The sequence below is a fragment of the Thunnus thynnus genome, chromosome 4 (genome assembly GCF_963924715.1).
Source record: "Thunnus thynnus chromosome 4, fThuThy2.1, whole genome shotgun sequence".
Taxonomy (NCBI): domain Eukaryota; kingdom Metazoa; phylum Chordata; class Actinopteri; order Scombriformes; family Scombridae; genus Thunnus; species Thunnus thynnus.
In genome coordinates this window covers 31,678,453-31,691,774 of record NC_089520.1, presented here as the reverse complement: position 1 = coordinate 31,691,774, position 13,322 = coordinate 31,678,453, and the positions used below count along the sequence as shown (strand labels likewise).

General features: G+C 38.2%; 1 protein-coding gene across 1 annotated transcript; it reads left to right on the top strand.

The window, feature by feature from the left end:
* The first annotated feature begins 3,449 nt into the window (after positions 1-3,449).
* Positions 3,450-8,780, top strand: acot8 (acyl-CoA thioesterase 8). The gene is made up of 6 exons (XM_067588342.1): positions 3,450-3,798; positions 5,379-5,515; positions 5,852-6,077; positions 6,730-6,887; positions 7,717-7,908; positions 8,486-8,780. The coding sequence occupies exons 1-6, from the start codon at positions 3,593-3,595 to the stop codon at positions 8,602-8,604; spliced, it is 1,038 nt and encodes a 345-aa protein (XP_067444443.1). The 5' UTR covers positions 3,450-3,592; the 3' UTR covers positions 8,605-8,780.
* The last annotated feature ends 4,542 nt before the right edge of the window (positions 8,781-13,322 follow it).

Below are 13,322 nucleotides of genomic sequence, written 5' to 3'. Positions count from 1 at the left end.
ATCAGCTTCAGCTGTACTTTGTGTTTTTTGCTAATGCGCTTGAGTTAGCATGCTAACACACTAAACTAAGATGGTGAACATGGTAAACAATATATCTGCTAAACATCAGCATGTTAGCATTGTCATGGTTAGCATGTTAGCACGCTGGCACCACCCTGCCAAAGTAGCCTCACAGAGCTGTTTGCATGGCTATATACTCTTTAAAGTGTAAACAAGCTTAAACAGATTTTTAAAAACTTAAATATAGCATAAACTGTTTAATTTTATTTATCCTTTTTATCCTTCGTGTAGTCATACATTACAGGGTAAGGACTTATGGTACAATATCTGCTGCATCTCATACTTGTGAAAATTACACATCAATGAGGTGGCAGTGAAATGTTCTCCTGCTGAGATTTTGAATCATATTAAACATAATTATAATGATGAGCTTTGAGATGAGGACACCCCAAGAGGACATGCCACAAATGAAGACAAGGTGTTGACTTCGATCTTGCAATGTCTGCATCACAAGGCTTCACTGAGAATGTTCAGCTTTAAAACAATACAGTGAATTGTGTAAAGGTATTCACACACAATGAAAATGTGAGAAAAAACTTGTTCATGACTATAGATGAATGAGGCAAAATTTTACCAGCAACTAATGAACTATGTGCTGACTAAAACCATTTAAAAATCTGTGACTAATGCTAAAAAATCATCTGAAAATCCCTGTCAAAATGACTGAATGGTGTAAAACAAAACCAACTCTAACATCTGAGATTAAAAAGGCAACAGTCTGAACTGGTGCCTGAGCTTGTAACACGTTTCCTCATTGCTCTGAGGCATGATTCATGCTTTACATCCTATAGTCCCAACGGAGCAGCTTCTCTGAAATGACTCAGCAACTAAATGCATCTTATTTCAGAAAAGGATGCAAATTTGTTCCAGATGACCTAACAGGTAGAGGTTTTACATCTTAAAAGAATGTTGGAGATGTATCTTCGGGGTAAGCAATTAATGATTTATAGACATGCAGAAAGTTTTTGAAATTGATTCGGTGATGCAGTGGAAGCCTGTGCAAGGTGTTCTGAATATGCTGCAGTTTTGTTAAGGAAAGAGATCAATGCTGTTACTACTGATAAAGACATGTATATGTTTTTTTTTCTGCTTCAGATATAAGTTCTGCTAAACCTGTTATATTTTTAAGAGGGTAGAAATATTAAATGTGAAGTGTTTTCATAATTGATGCATATTTTTGTTTTAAGCTGAGCATTTGTATGCACACAGAGATGCATGCTGTAGACTGCATTAATGCTGTAATGCTTACAAGAATTTGTGAGTATGTTGTCTGATAGTACATATAAGCTATCCATTATTGCTGCTTTACTTTACTTTACTTCTCATGGTTGTGTGTGAGTATTCACTTAATGGAATAAAGTTGTGTGATAAAATGTAGTACCTTAACCCTAAACTGCCCAGTCCAGAGACTTCATAGGCAAAACCATAACCATCTAGTACACTTCAGTACAGGTCATTATCAATAGTAGTGTTACAATTGCATCTGTCTAACTACCTGCTGCTGTTTGAACATCAGCTGATAGGGACTCAGCCACCTTCTGTGCCACCTGCACGTCATTTAGATGGGGTTCCTTGCTCTTGCTGGTATGCAACATGGGGCACACCAGCACAGTAAAGAGCAGTGCACGCACTGACAACACGCGTGGGAGTCTAAGGCTTTCAGCTCAGTATATTTGTGTACTTGAATTATGCATTTCTATGGTTCCCTACCCACACACAGAGCTGGAAGCCCCATTCTCCCTTTTACCCCTTTATCTTTAGCACACCAAACCAAAACTGGAACCACTTTCTACCAAAGAAATAGCTCCTATATGAAAACCCTTTGATCGTGTGTTCTGTGGATTATCAGACTATATGGGGATGCTGTTTCTGGAAAGACATTTTGCTGATATATATTTTTTCAAATCTGTGAGCATCACAATATAATAAGCATAAGATTTCATTCACCTCATTCACTTTCTCACCTTAGGAGTAAAAGTGAAGGATTTTTACTTTAACTTTCATTTTGGTCTAAATTTATATTTTCAGCACTTCTAAGAATCAGACATAATAATGCTCTAAAGAGCCAACTAAGGAATAAAAAATTTCTTGGTACCACTTCCTGATAAGGCATCATGTATAAAGGGTTTATAAGAAATAATTAATAGCTTTATTAATGCTTAATAAATTATTTTCAAATGCTTTATAGAGCAGTTATAAGGCATTAATAAGAACAACTCTTGGGTTGCCAGGCTGGGGAAAATCCTCCTCCAGTGTGACACTTTTTAGCTAATCATTAGTAAATAGTCTATTAAAGGACAGGTTCACAGTTTTTCAAGTGTGTCTTAAAATAACAGTCAGGTGTCCATATGAACAGTGAAAGAGGCTCATTGTAATCATTCCTCCCATTTATACTGGCTAATAAAAGATCCCCTTTAAATGTGCTTTCAATGTAAGTGATGGGGGCCAAAATCCACAGTGTGTCCACACAGTCATTTTGTGCAAAAATGCATTTAAAAGTTGATGTGAAGCTTATATGAGGCTTCAGCAGTTTGAGTTAGTCACATCAAGTGGATAGCTGCCACATTTACAGTCTTTTAGCATCAAATTCCCTCTTTGTGTTTCCTGACAGTGTTTCCCTGTTGAGCTGCAGTGGAAGTACAGTAACAAAAAGAGGGACTTTGACACTAAAAAGACTGTAATGTTGAAAGATATCTACTAGACTTGAGTAATCTGAACAGAAGCTTCATATTAGCTTCAGATAAACTTTTAAATACATTTCTGCCCAGAAGGAGGACTGTGGATTTTGGCCCCCATCACTTACATTGTAAGTGCATTATGAATGATTATGGCAAGAAAAACCTATTTCATGTTCATTTGGGCTTTAAAGTATTTTCTCTTGTAAAATCGAAGAGTACTGTTTGAAAGCACTTATGATAAAGCATAAATGTGTTGCTTGTCCGAGTTTGTTTCAACGCTATGGTGAGATTTATAGTTTATTGGAAGTGTTTCAAACTGTACGTTTCGGTTTTTCAAGACAAAAAAACAGGATGAGGACTGACTGGTTGGTTGGGCAAATGTACAACCCCATTTCCGTTAATATTAAATAAAAACGAAGACATATGCAAATATTTTAGAACTACCTACCATGACACAGAGAATGACATATCTGGTTTGTTAAATTTCACTTTCAGCTATTTACAGGTGCAACACCGATCTAGTTTTGATAGACTAGAGTTAGTGTCAGTGTCTATGAAATATTATTCCTTGTTCCTTAATTTCAGCATTTCTGTCATTACAACACCCAAACGCAGCAAAAAAAGTATGGCATTTCTACTCGACGTTTGCAGTATTTTGAACAGGCATGACACAGTCACCTACTTTCTCATATCACTTCCGCCGCTTCCTTTCTTCGAGCGTCCTCAAATCACCATCGCAACCACAGCCCCATGTACGCGGATGTCACCAATTCAAACACCGGTTGAACCGAAACAACTCCCACAAAGCGGATGTAGTATCTACGTATTCATGTGTTTACAGAGGAAGCTGCTGAATGAACATGGCAGAAAGGGAAGTGGACGCTAGCCGTGATGCTAGTGAGTCAACACATATAAATGATCATTCAGGCGGTTCAGTGTCGCCGGAATCTCCTGAAGATGAAGGCTCGGACAGCCCCGCACCTACGTACACTCAGGACCTCCGGAGCGTCCTGGTCACCAGCGTTTTAAACCTGGAGACGCTCGACGTAGACTTGTACAGGTAGCTGGCTGAAGTCTATCACTTTACTTTGGCTTAATAATGGTGACAGTTCATGAATTAATTCCCTCAGGTCAGGTGCTGTAAATGTTTTGTTCATCTTTTTGCACAGGTGCTTTCGAGGGATAAGTTAAATGTTATTGGAAATAATTGAGTCAGTTAGGTAGCTTGCTATTTTTGGTTCAACAAAATAAAATTAAAAATTAATAGAAATGAATATGGCCTTTAAATGTGTGCTTGAATTATATAAAATAAGGCCAGACTCATAAATTAAAGCTATTGTTAAATTGGCAGCACCTACAAACTGTTTTAGCATATTGTCACACAAGTTTTTGCAAGGAGAAAATGGTAAATTTCTTCTATGAAGTCCACCAAATGATTCACTGTCCTGCTGCTTTGTCCATTACTAGTGGTGGCAAGTAAGTAAGTAAGTAACATTTACACAGCTATACAATTTTCAGGCACTGAACTAGATTATTTCCACTTTATACCAACTAACAGTACTGGCGTCTGCACATATTTTTGTAAACAATCTGTTAATAGCAACAAGACTTTTCATATCAGTGCATCCCTCACTATTTTGTCTATTTGACTGCTGCATGTATGCAAATGATATACTGTTGTGTATGTTTGCAAATTATGTACAATAATTCATTGTGCACACATCTAGGCTGGCAAAGTGGTACTCAAAAAATGTGTCCAGGGTTGGCAGGTCTGTAATTACCTGAAAATAAGAATTGTCGTGTTTTCATTTCATTATTGTGTTATCATTTATCTTAGAATGAGCCCTTTATATCTACATAGGGAGCGGCTCCTCTTCCACGGAGCCCGCCATGTTGCACCGCCATGTTTCTACAGTAACCCAGGACCGACAAACCAAACACTGGTTCTAGAGAGGGCTGTACATGTTTTTTGCAAGTTTCGCGCCCACCGTAGGTTCTCCTACACGCTTGGAAGGGGAGGGGGAAGGGTATTCAGTTGGTTGCAATATGCAGCCTCACCGCTAGATACCACTAAATCCTGCTGTACAAGCCCCAACATCTACACACTGGTCCCTGAAGCGACAGTAGTTCCTTATATTCCTTAGTTGAAATATGTTCCAAAGCATATCCTACTGTGGAGAGGGGTTGTTAACTGGCCTTAACTGGCCTTGAAGCTATTTACTCGTAATGTGACTGCACTGTAAGAGATGCAGGACAAAATCCAAAGCCTTCCTTGTATGCAAAATTGCATTCCAAAGTTCAGCTGAAGCTAGCATTAGCTGCTACACTGGACATTTGTGAAGCCTATAATCTTCAGTTTTTGTGCACTGCCACTTATACAAATGATGGTAAGAGAATATCAAAAACACCTGTCATAACATCAGTGCCATTAACTACTGTCTCAAAAAAAAAACAACTCCCATATTCACTTCATAAAGGTAGACTCCATTATATGGCTGCTGTATTTGATAGCATTAAATTGGGTGCAGGGGAATCCAATAAACTCAAATACGCTGACCCTCCTCACTGTCAAAGCTACATGAGCATCATCTAGTGAGACTGCATTACATGTATTTCAGTTGTGTCTCTATGTTTCTCCAGAGGGACTCACCACTGGGTGCCCCGCAGTCAGCGTTTGTTTGGGGGTCAAATAGTCGGCCAGGCCCTGGTGGCTGCAGCCAAATCTGTCGACGATAATCTCTATGCACACTCTCTCCACTGCTACTTTGTACGAGCAGGTAAGATGAAGCATGATTTCCAATGTTGGCCAGAGCTAGTGCAACCCAAATATTAAAAATGAAACTCATTGTTATTGCAATGTAATGATCTTTGTTTGAAGTAATGGAACTAGAGAAAAACAGTAGTTACAGTTATGGTGACCCTTGTGGTTTTTCTTACAGTTAGCTTTATCAGCTTTTGTGAACTGCATCATGAATACCGAAAAAGAAATCTCAGTTGAAAGAGGAATACACAAATACAGACACTATAAACAGTCCATCATCTACCATAATTGGCCAAAGAGTGTCCCAGTTGCTGTTTGCCCACAGCTGTCTTTTGTTTTTATTATTTTTCAGGGGATCCTAAGGTTCCAGTGCTGTACCAGGTGGACCGCACAAGAGATGGTCGCAGTTTCACGGTACGCTCTGTGAAGGCCATCCAGCATGGAAAACCTATACTGATCTGCCAAGCGTCCTTTCACATGCTGCAGCCAAGCCCCCTGCAGCATCAGTTCACCATGCCAGTGGTGCCTCAGCCTGAAGACCTCCTCACTGTAGAACAGCTTATCCAGCTTTATCTCAGGTACAAAAGTACTAACACAACAAGGCATTTGTGTGCTTTGTATACTTAGTGGGTTAGATTAAAGGTTAATACATTGGGGTAACACAAAAAGAAAGGACCATTACAGAATTTGAAAGTGATTTTGATATTGTTTGTCAGTTCACCTCAATCACACAAATAACATTTTCACACTTGCCTCTGAGATTCAAATCATGCTTGGGTAGTTTTGGTTTTATCTGCAGGTGGTTTTTTTTTTTAGATATCCACATTTTACTTTTCTCCCATCACCCCAATACAATGGAGGTGAATGGAATTTTGTTTGCTTCACAGTGTTTCTTTCCAGAAATAATGTTCTAGTTGAACAGTGCACTGGAACTTTTTTCTACCAAAGAAATGGGAAAAATTGCAAAAACACAAGTAGTTAAATAAATGGAAAGATGTAGAATAAGTACAATAACTGTAACATACATACAGAGTGCGGTTTACTACACTGTGTATTTGTCATTTAAGATCTTCATTGAGCTACTACAGCACAGCCATGTAGAGACACCAATTTACACATTACTTAAGTGTTTACTAGATAAGAGATTTCTTAAGTTTTAATGGTGTCACTTGATTTAGTAAATATCTATTTTGAAATTCATGATCTGTATTCCTTTTCATTATTTTACAGTAAACCAGACGTGGAGGAGAATGCAAAACATGGCCTTAACAAACTGCTGGCTAATGAGGTCCCCATTGAAATAAAGCCAGTCAACCCAGAACAACTTTACAGGCCTGCTGCAACTGAGCCGAAGAAGCTGTTTTGGGTGCGAGCGCGAGGATATATTGGTAAAATACATTTGATGAAACTTCTGCACATATGTCCACATACTACATTGAATAGCATTTGATGCTACACTGTGTGATCATAGGATATCCCTGTAAAATGAATAACAAGATTTATAAAAACCTTTTTGCCCTTTCTTGATGTCAAATGAAACAGTATGCTCAAATTGTGAAAGTGTACCGTATCACTGCTGCAGCTAAAACTCAGATACTGCAAATAACACTATGATATATGTATATATTAGGGGTGTGTCCAAATACAAATACATTATTCGGCAAAGCACAGATAATGGGTTTTTTACAAATATTTGTTTCATACAAATATTTTTAAAAATATTTGTTAGTTAGAGGTCAGTCTGCAATGAGGTGATGAGTAAAAGTTTAGGTCAGTAGTCAGCGCAGTCTTCTATGATCTGGGAGACTCCAATTCAAGACCCAGTGTGGGGACCTCCTTCATAAGGGAGTTTATTTATGAACACTTATTGTAACACTTTAATTTTCTAAAATTAAAAGAGTAATAAAAACAAAAACAGGATTTTAAAGCCTCTTTCCACTTTCATTCGAATAAAAATACAAATAATTTTGCTGCCTCAACAAATACAGATACAAATACACTTTCTGCACATCCCTAATTTATATACATATATATATATATATATACTCAATGTACAGTCTATAGAAATTGAGCAAATTGGGAGGTTGTAAGCAAACAGTTTCAGTGCCATGCATATATAAAAATATAGCAATATGAAAATAAATGAGAATGTCAACACAAGTAAAAAATGAGATGTATAAGCAAGATTTGATGCATTTTATTTGTGTGTTTGTGTAGGTGAAGGCAACATGAAGCTGCATTGCTGTGTTGCGGCTTATGTATCCGACTTTGCATTTCTGGGCACTGCACTACTGCCTTTTCCCAACTACAAAGCCCAGTTCGCTGCCTCACTGGACCACGCCATGTGGTTCCACAGCACTTTCCGCAGTGATGAGTGGATGTTGTATGAGTGTGAGAGCCCGTGGGCAGGTTAGTATGTCGTTCACTTCCCATCTGCTGTACTTCGATTGTTCTCTCTGTCACAGAAAGTACTTACAAAGTAATGGGGGTCACGCATACTGTATGCACATGCAGTTTTTATATAATGTTTTGTTCGCTGATTAATTCAGCCACAGATGCTTTCACAGTGGTTTGTTGTTCATTGTCATTTTTGATGTAGGCGATTCATCTGGAATTTTGATTAAACATACAATTTTGATCATTTGCTAGAAAATAACCTTAAGAATATTGAGGATTTTCAATTGTTAGTGTGAATGCATTAATCATGAAATATTAATGACAATGAAAACCTTTTTTCCAATTTACAAATTGGATTACCCAAATCTCTGTATTTGTGCGATTGGTTTTAACTTTTAAACATATTTTTGTGCCTCTTGACTTTTATTTGCTTCATACTGACAGATCTTTGTATATTTCTGAATATTTTGTGTTTTTCTATACTACTTTTGTGGCTTATCATCTGTGAGCCATTTCAAAGCTTGGACACAAATGACACTTTGGTGCATCCCGTTTTAACCTAACATGTTGTGTTTATTGTGTCTTACAGGGAGCAGTAGGGGACTGGTTCAAGGGCGACTGTGGAGAAGAGACGGGGTGCTGGCTGCCTCGTGTTCCCAGGAGGGCGTCCTGAGAGTGAAACCAGTCCCAGAGCCCAGCAAACTATAGGCACATTCCTAAGCTCTTTCTAAGATGTATCATGTGTATACTCTAATCATAGAGATAATATTTAATTTTAAGATACAAAAATAGTAATATAACATGAGTTCATGATTGTTTTATTATGAACATGCAAACTTCTAATTTATTTCCTGACAATAAATAATACAGCGGTAATAAATGTTGTCATTTGTTTTGTCATTTGTTAGATGAGATGTGCATACACGTTCCTCATAGCCACTAATTACACAAAATGGTTTCAACTACTTAACATACAACTACTTCATTCATGATAATTTTTTAAATCTAATATGATAAAACCAATTACACTGCAAAAACTCATTTTATAGTGCCACAGTTTTAACATGCCACCTACCATCATGGTGAAATAAGAAAATATGAAGTTTGTTTTATTTTTAGAAAGCCATCACACAAATGCAATGTCAAAATTGACAGTAGTAGTATTAGTAGTAGTAGGGTAATAGCAAAAAGACATGACTAAAAAGCCATGCACTGTAAAATGGAATTGTAAATGTCTTGAGTTCCACAAAATAGAAACAAAGATGGCATAAAATGTGTATGACTGTCTAGCACATGCAACTGCTAAGACATGTCACAAGGGGTTTTCTCAATGTGAGGTACAGATCTGCCTGTTAAAAAGGAATAAAGCAGATGAATGAAATACAGAGCAGGACAGCTAGAGAATGGAACAGCCTGATCCACCAGCAGAAAATGGAGTAATTGTAACCATTTTACAGCAGGACAGCCTGATCCACTAGGAGGGAATGAAATAAGTAATATATTAAATTTTTGGAGCAGATCAGGATGAAAATGTACAGATAGATCTACCTGCAACATAAACCATAGCCATACTCTTTGCCACTGCAGCTGCGGGGGAGGGCTGGCATGTAAAGGAGTAGTTTAGAAAAAAAGAAAAGTGCATAATTTCCACTGGGCTCAACTAACCTCTAAGTTAATCATCTGAATCAGATATGATGAATATGATAATTCACTTCCAATGAGTGACACCAGTGCTCATGTGACATGTCCTACCTCACAGTGTGGTTATTGGACATCTGTTGCCATTGTTTACCTTTTGGGAATCATTATCGTAAAGATGGAAAATGTCCACAACCAACTAGCCTGAATCTGACATTCAAGTATGTTCTGCCTGGCATCAGGTAGAAAAAAGCTTTTATACTGTGAAAAAGATTTGTGTTAATCCCATTAGTAACATTGATTAAAGAAAAGATCAAACGTGAGGTCACAATGTATTAAGCTTGCAGTCAAAATTAACAAAGTGCTTGATGTTTAAATTTGGAAGTGTCCACTGAGGGCAGAGTCGGGAGTTCAATGAAGGTAAAGATGACTGCCTGACCTGATTGGCCCAATGTGTGTGTGATTTTTGCCATTTGACCATTGTTTGACATAACCAGAAACCATGATGACAGCATCAGTTGTCAACACTCTTGCAACAGTTTTACTGATGCAAGACATGTCACAGAGGACCAAGCCAACACCGGTTTCAGCCATTGATTTGGCTTCCTGTACTCTTTAGTAAAACAAAGAGTTTTTGGTAGGTGTCATCTTTGTCTTAATGAGTTACAAATGGAGAGTGTGCAAAACAAGGAACACTGACTGAAAAGTAAGACAAAATCCAAATTTTGCTAAATTGGGAGATGTCCTCTGGCTTTTCAGCAATTTGGAATATATTAGTTAACATTACTTAAATCTAAAGCAAAGCTAGAATTAAATCTAAAGCAAAGCTAGATTTAAGGAAACAATGTTGGTATTACTGCTTTAAAGGAGAATAAGAAGCATATTTTCATTCGAACAGTTAGAGAATCAGCTTTTCTAAGAGGGAGAGTCGCAAGTTCTCTGCATCTAAAATATCTCATTTAATAATAAAACATCAAACATTGTACAGTAAATCTAGAAAATGAGGCATCAGGTTTTGTCTCATAAGCACACAAAACAATATCTTGGTTTTCTGGTTCCTACATTTTAGCAAAGTTAAATCTTTAAAAGTTCCTTAAAGGCTAAAGTTGCAGGAATTACTATGGTTGCTGTACATGGGGGAAAAAACGCTAATACACACAAATTAAAGCAAGACATGCTGTCTAATCCCTAATTAAGTGGTTTTTAATCCTGGTCCACAGGGCACAGAGTGCTGCTGATTGTCCAGGTGTTAAAGAACATTCACCTTACATGCCCAATTTAAATGATCTCTTACTGCATAGCTACAATGATAAGCAACAGGGTTCCATGTGTAGAGGATCTGGACTGAAAACAATTGCCATCTTTAATCACAGACTCCTTTATCCCCTCCAAAACTTGACAGAGCTCGACAGTAGTCACCAGTCTGTAGATAAAGTTAAGGCACTAAAAAAACCCTATAGATAAAGAGGTCCAGCCTGTAATGGTTTCATAGGTTGTTAATGCTAGTTCGGAGTCCTCTTCTTTCTTAAATCCTTTGTCTCTAAATTAAATTTGAATCTATCTATCTTCTTTGAAGGTAGCAGCTACAGCAGGAATCGCCCTGGCAGGGACAAGTACAGGCCATTTATACACACTGAACACTGCCCCACTGTGGAGAACCTGTCCAGCAGGTGCAGCTGGCAAGACCGTAATGTGAGAGATGATGTATGGCCTTCATGATTTATCAGCATACAGACTCCAAACCAACACGTTCCAGTGGTTTTAAACAAGTGAACATCTAAGTAAACAGTGTAGGGATTGTTTCCCAAATGAAATATCTACTAGTCGCCCTGCAACGTGCAACATGACAGTGATCCTAAACATACAGCCGAAGCAACCAAGGAGTTCTGCAGCAGCAAAAAGTAAAGTATTCTTGGTCAAATCAGTCAACAGATGTGAATACAACTAATCATGTGTTTCTTCATAGGATTTTATGCAGAAGCTGGGTGGCACTGATGTTAATGGAAGGAAGATTTGTGTGGTAGAAGACAAACATTGGCAACATTGCTCTTATTCTGGGAGCTGATCCAGCTAGATGTGGCTGAAATGTTCATACCCTTATGTTACGTACATTGTGTGTGCATTTGCTCTTACATTTAAGGTTATGTTTAACCCACAGGTCTCGCAGCAGGCAGCGCTCTCGCAGCTTCAGCAGAAGTAGGACTTCTCGCAGCCGTTCCAGGTCTTGCTCACTGTAACCTTCTCTCACCACTTATTCATATGCATATTCATTCATATCTTACCCCTCAAATGACATTTCAACTGCTTCCATCTCTTATGCTTTAGATGACAATTCAACTGCTTCCAGTTCTAACATGCCAAACTGACATTTCAGCTGTTTTTGTCTCCTACTCTTCAAGTCACATTTCAGTGTGTTTCAATGCTTACACTTGATATATCTGTCTAGTACAAGACTGTTTGTGTGATACAGCAATCTGGCGTCTGGAAACCAGAGCCAGTCAGAGATGATGCTCATTTGTACATAACAACAGTTTGGCAGACAGATCAGGAGCATATTCACATGAATATTGAGTGTTGTGTGTAGGTGTTTCAGTTTGCCATTGCACCACACTGAAGGAGAGATCTTTCAATTGAACCTGCCTCAGTAGCCCTGTTTTATGTGTGTTTAGGCACAGTGATAAATGAATGACTTCTAGCAATGTTTTTGCATTAATTTACCATAAATTACATAGAGCATATTTTACATATTTGTCCTAATACTAAAACCCCCCAAAAACTTGATATTGTCCTTTAACAGAGTATGAAGTAGGGATTTTGCCACATGATGGTTGTAAAATAAAGAGAGTGGTCTGGCTAGACACGATAACAGAGGTATTAAACATGGAATCAAAACCAATAGTTAAGCTAACTTTTATTGTTGTCTGTTACATAAAACCATTAAATTAAATATGTATTTTGCTCCAAACCACTCCAGGACTCCCACAGATTCAAAGCTTATGAGGATAAGTGTTTGGACAGCTAATCAAATGAAACATGATCTTTTAACTGGTACATCTCCACAAGGGGCGCTGAATGGGGAATTTGAATGATTCAGCATGCCCAGAGCTGGACAGGGGGCCTGGAAGATGCCAGGGATTATAGAGTTTCACAGCTCTGACAAAGCTATTTTCAGGGGGGACAGAACTTCTAATAACTACTTTGGAAGGTTAGCCTTGTACACAAGAAGGTTTGATCATTAAATTGTTTGCAACATAATTGAAAGGGATGGAAAACAGAAACAATCAATTATGTCTTGGGCCAAAGAGGGCTTCAATGGGGGTCGTAGATTATGGCCTAATTTTCACTTTTTGTTAAGATTACTTGGATTTAAAAGGGCATTTTTGTTGACACCGGTTTAAGTTTGAGTCCCTTTACACCTTAAAATACGTTTCGTATCCAGATTGTATCAAGATATGATATAACCTGATTACATTTACACCTGGTATTAATATGTGTCTCCAGTGTCCACATTGAGATGTGATTGCTCTGTCCAGCTCAAACAACCAAATGTCACATCCTCCTCATCCCTTCACCAGGGCAAATCACGGGACGATCACCTAGCACTCCATCCAGTTCATTAAAAAAGGCACAAGTCACCCTGCCCCTGCCACTTTTGTTATTGTTGTCCCTTGTTTTTTCCCTGTACGACTTTTGGGACCACCTCCTTCACCACCTCCCGTAGGCCAAGCAGTTTGGAGCTGTGAGACAATTGCTGCTGCTCTGTCAGGCTGCTGGCGTACTGATTAGCC

Bases quoted from the DNA above. Each gene is read 5' to 3' on its own strand.
- acot8 (XM_067588342.1), top strand. From the start codon at position 3,593: ATGAACATGGCAGAAAGGGAAGTGGACGCTAGCCGTGATGCTAGTGAG. The intron at 3,799-5,378 runs GTAGCTGGCTGA...ATGTTTCTCCAG, and splicing joins CTCGACGTAGACTTGTACAG to AGGGACTCACCACTGGGTGC. The intron at 6,078-6,729 runs GTACAAAAGTAC...ATTATTTTACAG, and splicing joins CTTATCCAGCTTTATCTCAG to TAAACCAGACGTGGAGGAGA.